The sequence below is a fragment of the Sorex araneus genome, chromosome X, assembly GCF_027595985.1.
Source record: "Sorex araneus isolate mSorAra2 chromosome X, mSorAra2.pri, whole genome shotgun sequence".
Taxonomy (NCBI): Eukaryota; Metazoa; Chordata; class Mammalia; order Eulipotyphla; family Soricidae; genus Sorex; species Sorex araneus.
Genome location: NC_073313.1, coordinates 121,710,195 through 121,729,697, shown reverse-complemented (window position 1 = coordinate 121,729,697; position 19,503 = coordinate 121,710,195). Strand labels below are relative to the sequence as shown.

At 39.7% G+C, this 19,503-nt stretch overlaps 1 protein-coding gene across 1 annotated transcript in view; it reads left to right on the top strand.

Annotated features, from left to right (window-relative positions):
• LOC101554850 (melanoma antigen preferentially expressed in tumors-like) overlaps positions 1 to 17,809 on the top strand; it is a 46,906-nt gene extending 29,097 nt beyond the window's left edge. The window contains exons 3-5 of the mRNA XM_004611697.2: positions 13,549 to 13,878; positions 14,312 to 14,911; positions 15,651 to 17,809. Of these exons, the coding sequence (XP_004611754.1) occupies positions 13,589 to 13,878; positions 14,312 to 14,911; positions 15,651 to 16,164 (1,404 nt within the window). The 5' untranslated portion in view covers positions 13,549 to 13,588 and the 3' untranslated portion in view covers positions 16,165 to 17,809. The remainder of the gene's footprint in view (positions 1 to 13,548; positions 13,879 to 14,311; positions 14,912 to 15,650) is intronic.
• The last annotated feature ends 1,694 nt before the right edge of the window (positions 17,810 to 19,503 follow it).

Below are 19,503 nucleotides of genomic sequence, written 5' to 3'. Positions count from 1 at the left end.
GTGTTGTGGTTTGCAATAAAGGTGTTGAGTGGCCATTGTGTTCAGTCTCTAGTTTATATTCGGCCTGCATCACCCTTCCCCCACATGACCTCCGACCACATTTTACTTGGTGGTCCCTTCTCTGAGTTGCCCAGAATGAGAGACCAGCCTCCAAGCCATGGAGACAACCTCCTGGTACTTATTTCTACTAATCTTGGGTGTTAGTCTTATAGTCTATTATTCTGTATTCCACAGATGAGTGCAATCTTTCTATGTCTGCCTCTCTCTTTCTGACTCATTTCACTTAGCATGATACTTTCCATGCTGATCCACTTATATGCAAACGTCATGACCTCATTTTTTCTAACAGCTGCATAGTATTCCATTGTATAGATGTACCAGAGTTTCTTCAACCAGTCATCTGTTCTAGGGCACTCGGGTTTTTTCCAGATTCTGGCCATTGTAAACAGTGCTGCAATGAACATATAAGTGCAGATGTCATTTCTACTATACTTTTTGGCTTTTCTGGGATATATTCCCAGCAGTGGTATTGCTGGGTCAAATGGGAGCTCAACCTCTAGTTTTTTGAGAATCGTCCATATTGTTTTCCAAAAGGGCTGAACTAGCCCGCATTCCCACCAGCATTGTAGAAGGGTCCCTTTCTCCCCACATCCTCTCCAACAGCGGTTGCTTTTGTTCTTTTGGATGTGTGCTAGTCTCTATGGTGTGAGGTGGTATCTCGTGGTTGTTTTGATCTGTATCTCTCTGATGATTAGTGATGTAGAGCACTTTTTCATGTGCCTTTTGGCCATTCGTATCTCTTCCTTGGGAAAGTTTCTGTTCATTTCCTCACCCCATTTTCTGATGGGGTTGGATGTTTTCTTCTTGTAGAGTTCAACCAGTGCTTTATATACCAGATAACCCCTTATCTGATGGGTATTGTGTAAATTTCCTTTCCCATTCTGTAGATAGTCTTTGTATTCTGGTCACTGTGTCTTTTGCGGTGCAGAAGCTTTTTAGTTTAATGTAGTCCCATTTGTTGATCTCTGTTTTTACTAGATTGCTTAGTTCCGTGTCATCTTTGAAGATACCTTTATCTTCAATATCGTGCAGGGTTTTTCCAACCTTGTCTTCAATGTACCTTATGGTTTGTGGTCTGATGTTGAGGTCTTTAATCCATTTTGATCTGACTTTTGTGCATGGTGTCAGGTCGAGTTCTAAGCCCATTTTTTTGCATGTGGTTGTCCAGTTGTGCCAGCACCATTTTTTAAAGAGGCTTTCCTTGCTCCACTTCACATCTCTTGCTCCTTTATCAAAGATTAGATGATCATACATTTGAGGTTGTGTGTGGGGATATTCCACCCTGTTCCATTGGTCTGCAGCTCTGCCTTTGTTCCAGTACCATGCTGTTTTAATTGTTACCGCTTTGTAGTAGAGTTTAAGGTTGGGGAGGGTGATGCCTCCCATCATCTTTTTCCCAAGAATTGTTTTAGCTATCCGTGGGCGTTTATTGTTCCATATAAATTTCAGGATTGCTTGCTCCGTTTCTTTGAAGAATGCCATGGGTATTCCTATAGGGATTGTGTTAAATCTGTATCTTTTGGGAGTATTGCCATTTTGACATATCTGCTATTAGTGAATATATCTGCTATTAGTGAAAGTTTGATTTCTTCTTTTCCTGTCTGGATGTACTTGATATCTTTTTCATGCCTAATTGCTATGATGAGTACTTCCAGTACTTTATTGAATAGGAGTGGTGAGACTAAGCACCCTTGTGTTGTGCCTGATCTTAAACAAAAGGCTTTTATTTTTACTGTGAGGGCTGGAGTGATAGCACAGAGGGTAGGGCATTTGCCTTGCATGCGGCCGACCCGGGTTCAATTTCTCTGTCCCTCTCAGAGAGCCTGGCAAGCTACCGAGAGTATCTCGCCCGAATGGCAGAGCCTGGCAAGCTACCCGTGGCGTATTTGATATGCCAAAATCAGTAACAATAAGTCTCATAATGGAGACGTTACTGGTGCCCACTCGAGCATATTGATGCACAATGGGATGACAGTGCTACGACGGTGCTATAGTGCAATGGTGGAGGTTTAGATTCACAGTTACTTAAGAAGCGGTCAGTTCAGTTATTTATACCAGAGAGCCAATGATAATACCTCTGTTCTTCATGTTATTTTCCTTACTATGTAGTCCTATTTGAGTATAACAAGGGAATCTTCAACTAGTTACTTCAGTCAAGTTAACTGAGATTTATGGGTGTCTACTGTCTGAGAATTGGGACTGTTGCATCCCACATACCCCCAATTTGAGGGGTACATGCAGTAATGCATGTGGCTGCCCATCCAGTAGCCTGGTCTGTGGGAAGACAGACAAGTGAGGTCCCAGATCTCTGGACCACCCACTTGGGCTTTCTGAAGACTACAGATTCTCTAGGAACTTTTTAGTGAGCTATTTGGACATTCTGTGTATACTATCATGTCATTTGTTGTGAGGTTAAAAAAGTGTGGGTGTGCAATGCGTGCATTCCGTGGCTGAGAACCAGCCACCTCCCCAGGCCAACCGATGGTGATGGACAAACAAAGGAACAGAGGAATGGGGCCACAGGCTGGTTGGTAATCACTAATCATTTATTTTTCTTTCTCTTTTACTTCTCTCTTACAACATAGTTATATAGAAATTGTGAAGGGTGGGGGTACACATAGGTGGGGTTGAATATTATCCTAACAATGAACAGATGCAAAGTCCCTCCTTCAGGGGAAGTTCTTCTACGAGATTAATTTAGGGACAAAATATCATCTGGGGCTTCAGCACTCTATATTACTAGGAAATTCGCTCAAGGGCGGGATTCTACCTAAAGGCACATTGCTTTCTCCTTTCCTTAGCTAGTAATCCACTTAAACAATCATATTGAATACTAATATTTCTAGTCATTTTGTATGAGCACAGTAACAGATATATTATGCTTAAAGAGTGGCTCTTCCTGGGGACATATCGCTATACATACCAGACTATAGTCCTCAGGGCAGGTTAATTCTTCCTAACTCCAGCAAGGTCCTCATTTAGTTTCTTCTTTTTGGGTCATGACGAAGTTTGTTCCATTCCATTCTATACTTCTTATGGATCTTAGCTTGTCCCTTTTCGATGACAGGGTAGTTTACAGCTTGCCCTGGGTCCATCCAAGTTCTACAATGGGACCCTTCTTTTGGGAGTGTTAGAAAGTAAGGGCGACTGAGGCTTAAGTCAGGTAAATATGATGGATGTCTGGAAGTAAATATTATTCAGAATCAATTAACTCCCATGTTACATAAGCATAGCATCAACTGTCTTCTTGTGTCTATATAAAAAGGACATTGCTAAACCAGCAAAGGACAGAGGAACAAAAAAGACAATATAGGATTAGGAGTGCCTGATGAAATTGGGTGTGCCTCAGGAGCACTGTGGTGGAAATAACTCAGTAAACCGATGCTCCCTGCAGGAGGATCAAGGACAAACCAATTTTATACAACTGGCTGTGACTAGTGACGACTTTGCTTCTATTTGCCAATTTGGATCTCTTTTTTTATTTTCTCTTGGGCGGGGTTGGGGACACCTGAAGATACTCAGGGGTTACTCCTGGCTTTGCACTCAGGAACCACTCCTGGTGGTCCCCAGGGGACCATATGGGATGCTGAGGACCAAACCCAGGTTGGCCATATACAAAGCAAATGCCCTACCCACTATACTATCACTCTAGCTCCTGATTTATTTTTCTATCCTCATTGCCATTGCTTGGACTTCTAAGATTACATTTAATAAAAGTGGAGATAGAGAGGACATCCTTGCCTTGTGCCTGATCTCAGAAAATGCTTTCTTCACTATTCACCATTAATCCCTCTTTGAGGGATTGTTATAGATGGCCATTAAAACTTTGAGAAAAGTTTCTTACGCCCCTATTTTGTTGCGGGTTTTCTATCATAAATGGATGTTGGATCTTATCAAATGCTTTCTCTGAATCACATGGTATGATCATATGTTTTTTATCTTTCTTTTTATTGACCTCGTGTTTTACATCCATTGATTTGCTTATGTCAACCATCCTTACATCCCAGGGGAAAATCCCACTTGATCATGGTGTTATAATCTTTTTAATATACTACAACATTCTGTTTACTAAGATTTTGTTGAGAATATTTTTTGTTGATGTTATCAGGGAAATTGTTCTGAAAATTTCCCTTTTAGTAGCATTTCTATCTGCTATGAATATTAATATAATGTTGACTTCAAAGAAGATTATAGGAAGGATTCTCATGTTTTCAATATTTTGGAAGAGCTTAAGGAGCAAAGGTAATAAGTCTTCTTTAAAGGTTTGGTAGAACTTGTCAAAATCAGGGCTTTTGTTCTTGGGAGATTTTAAATTATTGTTTCATTTTCCTTGCTTTCAGTGGCTCTTTTAAAAATATTTATTTTATTTAAAACAACGTGATTTACAAAGTTGTTCATTATATAGTCATTCAGGCATTAGTGTACCAATACCACCAGAGTGACCTTCCCTCCACCAATAGCCCCATCTTCCCTCTCATCCCCAACCTGCCCCCTTAGTCACATAACAAATTTACTTTATATTACTTATTCCAACAAAACTTTAAGAAATGACAAATAGAATGATCGGAAAATAAACCAGTAAGAGTCAATTTGTGATGGATATATTATTTTAACCTATGTAAATAAGGAAAATAAAACCCTTTAATACAATATAATAATATGCTTATTCTTAGTTTATATAAGTTTTTTTTTTTTTTTTTTTTTTTTGCTTTTTGGGTCACACCTGGCGATGCACAGGGGTTACTCCTGGCTCTGCACTCAGGAATTACCCCTGGCCGTGCTCAGGGGACCACATGGGATGCTGGGATTTGAACCCGGGTCGGCCGCGTGCAAGGCAAACACCCTACCCGCTGTGCTATCTCTCCAGCCCCAGTTTATATAAGTTTTGAGCTCTGGAATCTAAAGTATATTGCATTACATTTTATTTTATATTTGGGTTTCATTATGGTAATAATCATGCCTTACCTGTCATTAGTAAAACTTTAAAAGAAGTGTTGTGCTAATATGTTTTGGAGTTTATGTGAAATAGATCAGGCCTACTATGCAAAATATACATAAATATGTATTATATACATTTATTTGTATAAAATTATATTTTATAAATATGTAAAATTTACTTGTAAAATTTTATATATAAATACATACTTTATATATATAAAGTATACATATACCTTTATATAAAGTTTATATATACTTTATATTAACACTGTGGTTTGTAAAGTTGTTTATGATGATTTGTTTTAGGCATTCAATTTTCCAACACCAACCCCACTACCATTATCACTTTCCTTCCACCATTGTCTTCAGTTTTCCCATCCACCTCCCAAGACTGTTCCCATAGTTTGCCCACAATCATTTATTTTATATTGCTTGTTCTCAATAAATTGCTAAAATAATGATTATAAATATTTCTTTAGGAGAAAATTAGTGTAAACTGGCGCTGGGGTGGTCTGTGCTCATTGGCTTTTTCTAGTGCTTTTTGATTCTCCATCATTGATTTCTACATAGTTTCAGTTAGTTCCCTCCTATTAGCTTTAGAATTCATGTGGTATTCCTTCTTCAAGTGTTTAAGATGTGTTTAAGTTGCTGATTTGAGATTTTTCTTCCTTTCTAAGGTAGGACTGTATGTCTTACCTTATGTCTTAGCTTACCCCTTAGCTTTTGCTATACCCCATGATTTATAGATTATTTATTTTTTAAAAAATTTTTATTAGTGAATCAACTTGAGGTACAGTTACAAACTTATAAACTTTCATGTTTGCATTTTGTTTACATCCCTCCACCAGTGCCCATTCTCCTCCATCAATGTTCCCAGTATCCCTCCCACCCTTCCACCCCATCCCCCCCAGCCCACCTCTGTGCCAGGGCATTCCCTTTTGTTCTCTCTCTCCTTTTGGGTGCTGTGCTTTATTTCTTCATTCTTATTAGTTTCAAGAAACCTTTTATATTCTTTGATTTCCTCTTTGATACAGTTTTTATTTGCATCAGTTTGTTTAGCTTCGAGGTCCTGGAGTTTCTCCTATCTTTTAAGAAAATTTTAAGTTAATTTTAGCCACGTGGCTTACCATACTGTTAATGGAAATAGTTCATACATAAAACATTACAGCACCAGCACCAAGAGTCAGAGTGTTTGCTTCCTTCAACCATTGTTTCTGTTGCCTCTGTGAGTTTGTTATGTTCTTTGTTTCTTTATGTCCCAAATGTGAGGGAGATCATTCTGTACCTGTTCTTCTTCTTCTGACTATCTTCATACAGTATGTTACTCTCCAAATCTATCCAGGTAGCATCAAACTTATAGCTAAGTAGTATTCCAACTGTGTGTATGTATCATAGTTTCTTTATACAATCATTTGTTCTTGGATATTTGGATTGCTTCCAGATTTGGACTATTGTGATTAATGTTGCGATTAACATAGGAGTAGAAATGTATTTTTTGAACATTTTTTGACTCTTGGGGTGGATTTCCAGAATTGGAATTGATGGATAATATGGAAGCTTAATTCATAGGATATTTTGGAAGGGTCCATACTGTTTTTCAGAAAGAGTGAACCACTTGACATTCCCACCAGTAGTGAATGAGTTTTTTCCACACATCCATACCAACAATGCTTCTTTATGTTCTTTTTATGTATGCTAGTATCACTGGTGTTAAGTGACATTGCATTAGTTTTATTTGCATTATCCTGCTGATACGTGTTTCAGAGCATATTTTATATACCTATTGTCCATCTATATGTCTTCTTTGAGGTATTTTCTGTTCCTTACTATTTTTTGATATTGTGGATGTTCTAATTGTATCCCAACAAGTGATCTATCGTATAGAGTGCCCAGTGCGCAGTGGAGAAGAATATGTATTCAGTTTTGGGGGCATGGAGTACCCTAAATTTGTCTATGAGACCCAGTTATTCCAGTTCATCATTTAGGGCTCTTTGTAACAACAGCAATGTATTTCTTCAGGTCTCAGCAGTTACTTTGCTCTCCCTTCAATTGCTGCTTACATGTTGAGAATTAAGTCCTTGAAATCTGTTGACCCCTTAATAGTATGTGGTGAATTTCCCATACTTTGTTATCTTACTTGAATGCTATTTTGTCTGAAATCAGTATGGCTGTCCTGCTTTTTACTGTCCACCCTTAGCATTGTAATTATTTTTCAATGGTTTACTGTGAGCCTGTGTTATTACGGAAGTTTATCATGTGTTTCCTGTAAGCAACCAGAGATGCTTACATTCTACTATTCTGTGTTGTTTTATCAGGGAGTTAAGACCATTATCACTCCACTTGCATAATTTGTCATCCTGTTGATCTTCAATTTGCTCGAGCGGGCGCCAATAACATCTCCATGCGTCCCTGTTGCATGCTAGTGTAGCCCAATGATATCTGCTCGCACCAGGAACACGAAGAGCCTCATACCGTTCATTCAGGGTTTTGACAAAGAAGTCTGACCATCTCATAGGTGGGCGCCCACTTGGTCTGTTGACGTCCTGTGGAATCCAGTCAGCAACAGCTCTAGCCCAGCGTTCGTCTCTGAATTGCATTACATGTCTGGCCCATCTGATTTTTGATGACTTGGCAAATGAGACAGTGTCCCTGATTCTTGATCATTGTCAGAGGTCAGAGCTCTGGATTCCTTCTCTCATTTGAATGAAACATGGTAGTCCAAGCATAGCTCTTTTGATTCCTCTTTGGGATACCCGAATAGTGTTTTCATCCTTTTTTCCTAAGGCCAAGATCTCTGAGGCATATGTTAGTGCAGGAAGAATGGTGGAGTCGAAAAGAGCCAGAGGTTCTTTGTCGTCTTAACCACTTCTTCGACTCTCTTGAAGGCATTCCATGCTGCTCTTTTCCTCCTGTGCAGTTCTGGTGCCAAGTGGTTCCTCATGTTGAGTTCTCGACCCAGTTACACATAGCTCCTGCATTCGGAGATGTTCGTTCCATTGAGAACAAGTGGAACTTCAGGGACTAGTTCGTTTTTCATGAACATCTTTTTGCTGAGATTCAGCTGCAGTTCAACCTTTCCACACTCACGGTTGAAGTCTGACAGCATTTGTGCCACTTGGCTAATGTTTGGTGTCATCAGCGAAGCGGAGGTGGTGTAGCTGCCGACCGTCTATCTTCACTACCATTCCTTCCCATTCCAGTCGTCGCATGACATTCTCGAGGGTGGCACTGAAGAGTTTTGGTGAAATAGTATCACCCAGCCGAACCCCTCTCTTTACGTCACTGATCATTTCCTTGTAGAATGGTGAGATCCTGGTGGTGAATCCATAATACAGCTCGCGGAGGATCTTGATATTCTGAGTTTGAATGCCCTGTTTGGGTAGGGCTTCGATGTTTAGTCGGCTGTTCAGTCTCAACAGAATCAAAGGCCTTCTTTAAATCGATGAATGTTAGACAAAGCAGCATTTTGAACTCTCGTGAAACTTCAATGAGCTTGGTCACTGTGTGGATATGGTCTATTGTGCTGAATCCCCTTCGGAACCCAGCTTGCTCACATGGTTGTCCTTCGTCTAGTGTTCTGCCTATTCTATTCAGGATGACTCAAGTGAATACTTGTAGATGACGGACAACAGGCAGATTGGGTGATAGGTGCCGATGTCGTGAATGTCTCCCTTTTTATACAACAGAACTGTCCTGCTGGTTTTCCATTGGGACGGAACCTTACATACGGACAGGTAGTGTGTGAAGAGGTGAGCCAGTGTATTGATGAGTACTGGTGGCAGATTCTTCAGGTGTTCTGGTCTGACCTTTCCTGGACCAGGTGCTGTACATGTCTTTACTGACAAAATGGCATGTCGGATTTCGGAAGGGAGAACATTGGAAACGACCATTAAAATTTAGAGTAATATTTGATCTATGGGGCCAGTGTTATAGTACAGAGGGTAGGGCACTTGCCTTGCAAGTGGCTGACCCCAAATGGTCCTTTGTGCACTGCCAGGATTAATCCATGAGTACAGAGCCAGGAGTAACCTTTGAGCACCACCGGGTGTGACCCAAAAGAGTAAAAATGGGGAGGAAATAAATTATTGATGTAAAAAGATTCATTACCATGACTTTATGTGGAGTTTGGTTGCTGAACTATGTGATAATTCTTTTTTATATGTAGTCTTTCTATGTGATAATTTTTTTATATGTGGTCTTTCATTGTACTTGCCAGGGGCAGATTGGATTCCATATTTGTCTTCAGCTGCTGTTTGTTTGAAAATATTTTTATTCTTTCTTCCACTTCCAGTGACAGTCTTCCTGGGTAGATAATTCTTGGTTGGAAGTTCTTTTATTTCAATACTTTATAGATTGTTTTATATAATTTTCTTGCTTGCAGAGTTTCTCCTGTGAATTGTATGCTTTTTCCTTATATGTAAGTTTTGCTTCTGCCTTGCATTTATAAGGAGTCTGTCTCTAACTTTGGCTCTTGCCATTTTGATTATAAAATATATTGTAGGATTGTTTAGAATTACTCTAGCTGGTGCTTTTTGGGCCATTTGTATCTATGTTCCCATCTCATTTTTTCAGAATGGGAAAATTCTTCCCAATTATTTGCTCAATGCATCTTTCTTCTTCTCCCTCTTTGTTTCCTTCCTGGGATTTCTGTTATATTTAAGTTATTCTTCTTGACATTGGCAACAATTTTCTTTATATTCTCTTCATCTTTTTCATTCTCTTTTCTATTTCCTTTGCTTTTTTGCATGACTTGTTTATTGTATCCTCGAGTATACAATTTTTTTTGCTTCACAATACTGCTTTAAAGTCCCAATACTTCTATTTGGATTATTTCTTTCATTTTGTTCATCAAGCTTATTTCCGTGTTATTGATGCTTTTCTTGAGTGTCATTTTCATATCATTGAGCATTGATAAGATTATTGTCCTAAAGTCTTCTCTTTTTTTGCTTTTTGCTTTTTGGGTCACACCTGGCTCTGCACTCAGGAATTACTCCTTGCGGGTCTCAGGGGACCATATGGGATGCTGGGAATTGAACCTGGGTCAGCCGCATGCAAGGCAAACGCCCTACCCACTGTACTATCTCTCCAGCCCCCCTAAAGTCTTCTTAAGGCAAATTACAGAGGTCAGGTATCTCTAGTGATAGCTCTGGATTTTTGCTGTCTTCTGTTGGCATCTCTGTTCTTTCATTCTCCCATTGTCTTAGATTTTACACTCACCATTGGCAAGTTTTAGGACTGATCAGTACTGTTTGTGTCCAGATGGTATTCCTTGGGTTTCTGCTGGGAGTGGGCAGATGTTTGGAAGATACTGAGACCTTTGCTCTCATTGCAGATGTGCATAGCTCCCGAACTTGAGTGGCGTATAAATGTTGTTGGTCACACAATTGGCTGTGCGATTTGAGTTTTTTTGGGGGGTCTAGTTGTCAATCTTCTCACCTTCAACATCTAGTCCCAGCATCTCGTCTTTAGCATCTAGTCCCTAAAGTCTTGTCCCAACTTTCTCATCCCCCAGTGTCTTCAACATCTCATCTTCAGCATCTTCAACATCTCCTCCCTAACATCTAGTCTCCTCTTACCTGTTACAGCATAGGTATATAGAAATCATGAATGGTGGACATACAAAGGTGGGTTTGAACATTATCATAACAAAGAGATGTAAAGCCACACCTTCAGGAGATTAACTCAAGGACAAAATATCATCTGAGTATATTACTCTAGATTACCAGGAGATATGCCCAAAGGTGGGATTCCGTTGAGGGTGTATTGCTTTCTCCTTAGCTAGTAATCCATTTAAATAATCATAGTAAATTTACTTCTTATAATAATTATGGCAATGTCATTTTGTATGAGCACAGTATGAGATATATTAACCTTAAAGGTTGGCCCTTTCTGGGGACATCTTGCTATACATTCCAGACTGTAGTCCTCAGGCCAGTTTAGACTTATCTAACCCCAGCAGGGTCCTTATTCAGTTACTTCATTTTGGGTCATGACAGTTTGTCCATGACCATGCTCTTAACTTATAGTTAAGTATTATGGCTCTTGACCTGGCCATTTTGATGCCAGGGTAGTTCACAGTTTGCCCTGGGTCTATCCAGTCCCTTGTCCAGATCTTGCTCTTAGAGTACTAGGAACTAAGGGCAACTGAGGCTTACATCAAGGAAATATGGATGCCCAAGAGTAAATACTATTTTGAGATCAATTAAGTCCCATGTTACATAACATAGTATCAACTGTCTTCCTGTGTCTATACAAAAAGTACATTGCTAACTAAACCATGGACATGACATAAAGGAAAGAGAAAAGCAATATAGGATTATTTGTGATTGATGGGATTGTGTGTGACTCAGTTGCACTGTTGTGGGAGAGATTAAATAAGCTCCCTGTGTGAAGAGCAAGGACAGCCCAGTGTTATCTAACAGTTCTAACAGTGTCCTCTGCTTCACAATTGCGTAGCACAGTGAAATTTTGTATCCTTGTTTTAATTTTCAATGATTTTGTGTGGAATCCTTGCTTCTCTGCACAGCTTTGCGAGCTTGGATGTTAGCTTGTGATTGCCTGAGGCTCATGCTAAACCATGTTGGCGAATGTGCTTGAAAGTTTCCGAAGACAGGTATCTTCTTGTGGCTTTCTCTAGGAGTTCCTCACACTATCGTGGAGATGCTGAACCAGTCTATCGTATTCTTCATCAATGTTGTCAATGATGACATCTCCCCATATTGCTGCAATAGTGCCAAAGAGCTCCCAGTTGGTGGTCATTCTGGGAGTTCTCTTCTTAAACTTTGCAGCCCTTTCTCCCTGCTCCATGAAGTAGAATTTTGTGCGAAGTGGATGGTGATCTAATCCCGTTTGGAATTTTGGGACAACAATGACATCGGTCAGGCAAAATCTTCGATTGAATATGATGTAGTCAGTTTTGTTGTGGAACTGTCCACCGGGAGATTCCCATGTGCAACGTTTAAATTCGGCCTTCTGGAATTGTGAGTTACCATGGAAGGTCTTGGTCAACATGATGAACTCAGTCTCTCACCCTTTTTGTTCCGTTCTAGGCCATGGTTCCCAATGTGGAGTTCTTCGGGTGACCTACTCGGTCCTATCTTGGCATTAAAATCACTGACAATGATCTTGTAGAAGGTGTGGTCTTCTTTATAGAACTTCTCCAGTTCCATGTAGAACTTCTCAATTTCTTCTTCATTGTAGTTGTGTGTTGTTGCATAGATGATGAAGATAGAAACTGTCAGCAATGAGCCACATCTATTCAAATGTAAGCGTCCGATTTGTGTTGTTAAACATTCAAACGAATGAATGCTCATGGCCAAGTTCATGTTGACGAGGATATCGACACCACCGATGCCTCTGTTGTCACATCTTCCAAGGAACAGTTCTTCTCCAGTGTTGAAAACGGCATGATATGATCAATGTCTTCTTGTCTCGTTCAATCCAATGACATCGTACTTGATCTTCTGCGCTTCACCATTAGGTCCTTGATGGGTGCTTTTGATGCCAGTATAGATGCGTTAAAAGTGCAGACAGTCGTTTTAGTCCTTCGTTTTGGCAGCCTAGTTTGGCCCTGAGATTTTAGCAGTTTCTTTTTTCTCATCTTTCTCAACACTGCCGTATTGGGGGCTCTTCTAGATGGCCCTGGAAGAATGGGCAATGAGGCCCATTTTTGTTACTGTTTTTGGCATATTTAATATGCCTCGGGTAGCTTTCCAGACTCTGCTGTGCGGGTGGCATGTAGGGATGTGGCCCCCTTCCTACTCCTCACTTATCTACTGTGATGCCTTCATTACAGGATCATAAAATTTTTGCCTTCTGTTCTTTCCCATAATTAACTGTGTGTCCAAGTGCTTGTCCCACATTCCTTACATGTTCTTTCAGAATATATGTATTTTAAATATTACATCATAAATCAACATCATCCCTCTATAAATGCTCATTATTTCCTGAAATCCTAGTGCTCATTTTTCAGGGTTTCTGTGTAGTATTTTAAGACTTAGTCTGTATTTAGTCATCCTAGCTGTAGTTTTATGTTAACTATAAGCCCATATCTGTCTTCCTCCCATATCTCTTTTATATTTCTTTGATCTCTTTTTGTTGACACAAAACCTTAGTGATGAAATTGTGATAAACATTGTGTGCTGAGATTTCATGGTTGTTCAGTTTGAAATAAAAATTATTTTGAGGTATTGGCACTGCTTAAGATAATGGTGAGAGTGTGACTTTGTGTAGATTTTCAGTTTCCTTACTGTATATTTTTCAGCAGAAATGTTGGGGGAAAGGCAGTTAGGTGGTCAACATGGTCTTCTGTTCACTTACATCTGATTTCTAATGGCATTTTGTCTTGTATAGAATATAACTATACCTTTTCTCACTGTATATTTACACGTATGTGTGAAAGTATTATGTATTTAAATACCTAAATATATGTCTTTTAATTCTATGCCTCTAGTAGAGGTTTCCTGTGGTAACTGATGCACCAATACAATTTCAATGGATATTTAGTTTCTAATCTTGGAATAAAACATGAATCTGTATGTGTCTTTCTAGGATTTTTTAATATTCCTCTTCCTGAAGTAAGTTTACGAAGATGGACCAAAAATCTGTAAACACACTGCTTGAACTTGCTATAAAGACTCTGCTGAGTAATGAGCCTGCAGCAATCAGAGCCCTGGATGAAATCCCAAGAGACCTCTTTGTGCCATTGTTTACTACTGCTTTCCGGGGCAGACAGACGGAGGTGCTAGAGGCAATGGTGAAAGTCTGGCCCTATCACTGTCTGCACATCGGAACACTGAATATACAAGAACCACCCTATGAAATATTGGAAGCCATGGTGGATGGTCTGCAGTTCTTCCATGCCCAGAACTCTTTGTCATGGTAAGATTAATCCAACAGTGGCATAGTGAGGAAGCAGGAGGGTATGCTGTATCCTGGGGCAGGAATACCAATGGCCGCCCCAAATTAACTCATGATGCCTGTTTAGGATCTAAACAGTCTGTTGGTCCAACACTTGCGGTCATCTTAAGTACTTAAAAGACCTACAGAGCTAATATAGATAGAACTGATTAAGGACACTGTGGATGCATTTACTTTTTAAATGTTATTACATAATAGTATGGTATGGGCATTGAGACTGGGGAGGACCAGAGTGAAGAAATTCTAGAGAAAGGATGGTAAATTTATGTAGAAAAAGTTTGTATGTAAATGATATATGGAGTGAAAACCAGCTTGTAAAGTTCTATCCTTGCTTAACATCATTGGTCTTTCTGGGTTATGATAAAACTTACATGGTCTCTCTTTTACTTTACAGGGCCTCCAAACTGAGAATTTTGGATTTAAGGCAAGACTGCGACTGTGGGATAGTATGCACATACAGGACCAAATACCCATTTTGTTTTCAGTCTTGTGCTTATTCTCAGCACTCCAACCTTAAAGTAACGGAAGCACAGAATAATGTTAGGTGCCTTGAAGTGGTTAATTCAGAATCTGAGCCTCTGCTAGCCAGGGAACCCATTGAATTGCTAGTGGACATTTCTTTCAATTCTACATTGAGAACAAAGCAATTTCTTTCTTTCCTTAAGATTAAGATTGAGCAGAGCTTTGGGTCTTTGCACCTATGCTGCCGAAATTTGCAAATTGATAACCTGTCTGCACACACAAATAGCCTGCAGATTCTGGATCTGTCATGTATTGATCACCTGGAAGTCAATCAGGGGCACCTGAAGAAAGTGACCACCCTTTTGCCTCAGTTGATCCACCTGAACAGCCTTAGCCTGAATGATGTTCCCTTTAAATGTTGTAAGGGGAGACACTTCAAAATTTTTCTTACCTGGCTTGGGAAGATGAACAACCTCGATGAGCTCAACTTGTCTTTCTTCTGCCTCAAAGATCAACTGCACAAACTGCTCAGGTGATGGGATGGGGGAAGGAAATAGCCTATGTGTAAATACTCCTTAGATTCTATTTTTCTTTCTCTCTCAGCCTTATATTGCTGGGAGTTTGAAGGGGAGTAAGCAGCTTAGAATAGGGAATTGTGTTCATTCATTTCCTCAGTTAGCCAGCCAACCATGTGCAGACACTGTATGTAATAAGTTTACTGATTTACTGATAAATTGATATAAAAAAATCCCTAGTAATATTGGATTTTACAACCCTTTTAAAAGATAAATATGTTATGGAGTAGCTCTGAAACATCTTCATTAATTGGTCACAATAGTTAACACAGATCATTTTGCTTCTGTAGTTTTCTTAAGGTTTAGACCTTGAACATAGACCTTGTCATCTGGGGTCTAATGAAAAGGAATCCTCACTTAGCTTTCTTAGACCCATCTTCAGCAAATACGTGAACAACATTCACCATTGTTATGCTGTTTATACTGGTTTTTACCACTCTATCTTCCCTATAACCCAATATAATAAGTTCTGTTGTATATGTCTTAAAGGTTAATATCTTGAGTCTAAGGGTGATAAAGTAACGTACAAAGGTTTACAAACTCTGTAAAGACCGCAGCCGGTCCCCTTTCTGATAAAATTGCTATTGCAGTTATGTACAAATTACCGTAGTGACTTCGGTAGCTGTAACTCAATGTTCATTGATCTGGTCCAATATTTCATTATCCTCAAATAATCATTTTTTTCTGTCTCTACAGAGTCCTGCGACCTCAGTTGGATACACTGAGTCTGTCTTTCTGTTACCTTTCTAAAAGAGATATCACTGTCCTATCACGGAGCTCTCAGGCCATGCACTTAAAGCTACTGAATCTAAGTAACAACCAGATATTTTGGGAAGTTTATGAGCCCTTACAGACTTTGCTGGAGAGGGTTTCAGGCACCCTGCAGTACCTGGAGTTAAACAACTGCCAAATCACTGATTCTTTGCTATCTGCTATAACCCCAGCTCTGAGCCAGTGTTCACACCTCCATATCTTTAGTTTTGCTTGCAATCCCATTACAATGACTGCACTCATGAACCTTCTGCCGCATTTAGCAGCCTTAGTAGAACTGAAGTGTGTGATTTATCCTATCCCTGTCGATTGCTATGAACAATGGAATTTTAATGGCATTTTGAACCAGCAAAAACTTGCTGCAGTGCAGACCCAACTGAAGTTGATGCTACAGGTAGCAAAGCGGGAGGACATGTACTGGACCACTTTTCCTGAATGATTTTAATAACAAAGATAATTGCTTCAACGCTGATATGTGTCCATTAACAGGTTATTGCTGGCCTGTACCACCAGTGGCTCAGACTTGTATGTGGTTTAGCTAACACAAATTGCAGCTCCAAGGTCAGCATGTTTTTTTTTTACTATTTTTTTACTTTTTTGAGAACCTGTGGTTTACAGTGCTATTAATAATAATTCCAATACATACCCATCATCAGTGTATCCACTTCCCTACCCTAAGTACCCCCAAATCCTTTACACTTATCCTCCCCACACAAATTGTGTGAATCAGTTCTCCCATTATAGTTGCCTTTGAACTTTTGTTGCTACCTCACTGTGTATCTTTAAGTCAGGGTCAACATCATAAAGCACTCATTAGTTTTCCTGAACCAAAGTTTGTAGAGACATGTAAGTAAATTTTTACTGTGTAAGAAACATGCTCTGCCCAGGGCTGGAGCAATAGTACAGTGGGAAGGGCACTTGTCTTACTTGTAAATGAACCCAGTACAATCCCTGGAGCCCTATATCATTCCCTGAGCCCCACAGGAGAAATCTCTAAATGTACAGTTAGAAGTAAGCCCTGAGCACCACCGGATGTGGGGGGAAAAACTCAAAAAACAAACACATAAAATACACCGCTTAATCCAAGCTAGCCTGCTTAGCTCTTGGATAGCTGCTCAGCCCTTACCTCATGGCTTAAATGTTACCTTCTCAGATTGGTTTTATCTTACCTGTCTCAGTAGATTTACTCTACTGCTGCTCTCTTAGTGTACCATGTTCAATTTCTTCATGTTATGTAGCATGCCAGATGTCTTTCTTTCCTGTATTTTTTCAGTAGAGTTGCACTGTTCAGTGATGTACACACTAGCTGTAGGTAGTAAGGTACACATTTTACTATGCTAAAAAGTGATGCAATCTAAATGCTAAGTGAGCAATGTTTATCCAAAATTTGCTAAGAAGCAAATGATGAAGAACACCAATTTGCTCATACAGGTGACATGTTGAAATGATAACATACAGCATGTCAACGACAGTAAAGAGAAAGAATATTAAGTTGTTAACATATAATTTATCTGTTGAAGCTAGTGCTGAATTTCAAAGGCCTTGTAAATAATGGTTCAGGTACGGTGCTTACTATTTTAAATGAAGAAGGCTGCACTTTGAAGACTTAGAAAGAAGAGTGTCAAAAATAAGGACATGTTTCTGTTGTTTTACGTTGAAATGATGACACAGGCATTCCAAAGATTTGGCAAGCAAATAATTTTGTATTGCTTGTACTTTAAAATGATATCAAATGGTATTTTAAAGCCTGAGACTAAAGAATGTAAAAATAAGGAATAGTAAAATAGTCAATAGTTTGCTCTTATTGTTTCCATTTTGTAACAACACTGTATTTCTGACAGAAAAAAGTTAAAGTTATTAATATGTAATTTGTTTATATTGTTTCTTTGCTGTAATATAACAAGACAGTTGAAAGATTTTTGTCAGGGAAAATAATGCAAAATTAGTTGTTCTCTGTATATTGCTTACATTTTGAAACAAAGCACTGCATTTCAAGAGCTTACTAAAAACATAAAAGTAATGATCATTTCCACAGTGAAATTATATATATTCTTTATTTTTGTGTTGAATAAAATAATTCTTTAAAATTAAGTTCGCCTGTTCCTTTTATTTTTTTTCTTTTGGTTTTAAATTTTCAGTTGATTCATACTATATTCATTGGATTCCATAGCACTGAAACATAAACTCCTTGCAGGCAGAGGTTATTTATGTTCAGTTTTTGCATTGGTCATGCCTTTTTCTTTTTAAAGAATATATCTTTATTAATGCTCCATGATTTACAAGTTGTCTACGTTAGACTTATTTCAGGCATAGAGTGTTGTAACACCAGTCACAACAGCAGTGTGTCTTTCCCTTCATCACATCTCCAGGTTCTCTCCCACTCCCAGCCTGATCCTAAGGCAGGCATATACAAATTTATTTCATATTGTTTGCTCCAACAAATCTTAAAGGAATGGCAAACAGAATTATCAGAAAATAAATCAATAAAAGTTAATTTGTGATAATTGATTGCATCTGATTTTAACCTATGTAAATAAACAAATAATTTAATAAAATATATGCCTGTTCTCATTTACATAAATAAGTTTTCTGTGGAACAGAGTGACGGGCACTGGAGCAGGAAAAACCAGACTTTGTATAACAGCCCTGAAGTGAAACTTCACAAGGAGAAGTAACTGGAGAGAGATAGCAAAACATGGTGCCTGCATCATGTCATCCTGTGTCCGGCCTTGAGCCCCATTCCACCCCTTAGTCACGTATGCCTGAAATGCAGAAACCATCATGTATGACTTAAGGAAGTCATCCTAACTGCAACATATAGCCTTGAAGGGGATTGATTTTTTGTTTTTTTTTTTTGCTTTTTGGGTCACACCTGGCGATTACTCCTGGCTCTGCACTCAGGAATTACTCCTGGCAGTGCTCAGGGGACCATATGGGATCCTGGGAATCGAACCCGGGTCGGCCGGGTGCAAGGCAAACGCCCTACCCGCTGTGCTATCGCTCCAGCCCTTGAAGGGGATTGGACCTGGGGCAAAGCAGAGAGGAAAAGGTGATAGGCCAATAGTGTTAAGCTCTATGTGATTGCACTTCCTGTAAGTTGAGACCCTCTATAAAAATGTGTGTTTTTGGCAATAACTCAAGTTGTGATCAACTGGTCCTGGAGGGGTTTCTTCATGTGCTTGTCCTCCTTTGCCCCATGACCAGGGTCCTGACCAGATCCGGTGCACAATGTGTCCAGGCATGTTGGGGTAACTTTTCCCCAACAGTTTTCAACTCTGGATTCTAAAATATATTGCATCAAGTTATATTTTGTAGTTATACCTCATTGTGGCAGAGTCTCTTGCCCCCTTGCCTTGCTGTCTTCCCTGGGGTCCCTCGAGGGGATGGGCTCCAGCTTCCCTCCCCACCCTGCAGAGCTCCCGTTGGCCGAAGACCTCCGGAGCTCAGCCATAGCCATGCTCAAGGCCCCTCTCCACACGTTCGGACGAGCCTCATGCATGAAGGTAACAGCAGAGGAACCCAGGCGTGTGGAACCCGGGGCTAAGACCTCCAAGCCTGCTCGGATTAGAACTGGGCCTCTTCCGCCCGGATTTCCCATTTTCCAGTACGTAGGCGGTCACACCCAGGGACTGCCCCCAGCGCCATGTAATCCCATCAACAGCCAACATCCAGAGTCTTAAAAGCAAGCTCCTGAAAGTTTGCGGCCGCTTTGAGGCCACGTGATATTTTATAGCCTACTTCTCCCTCTGGGAGAAATTGGCAAGCTATCGAGAGTTTC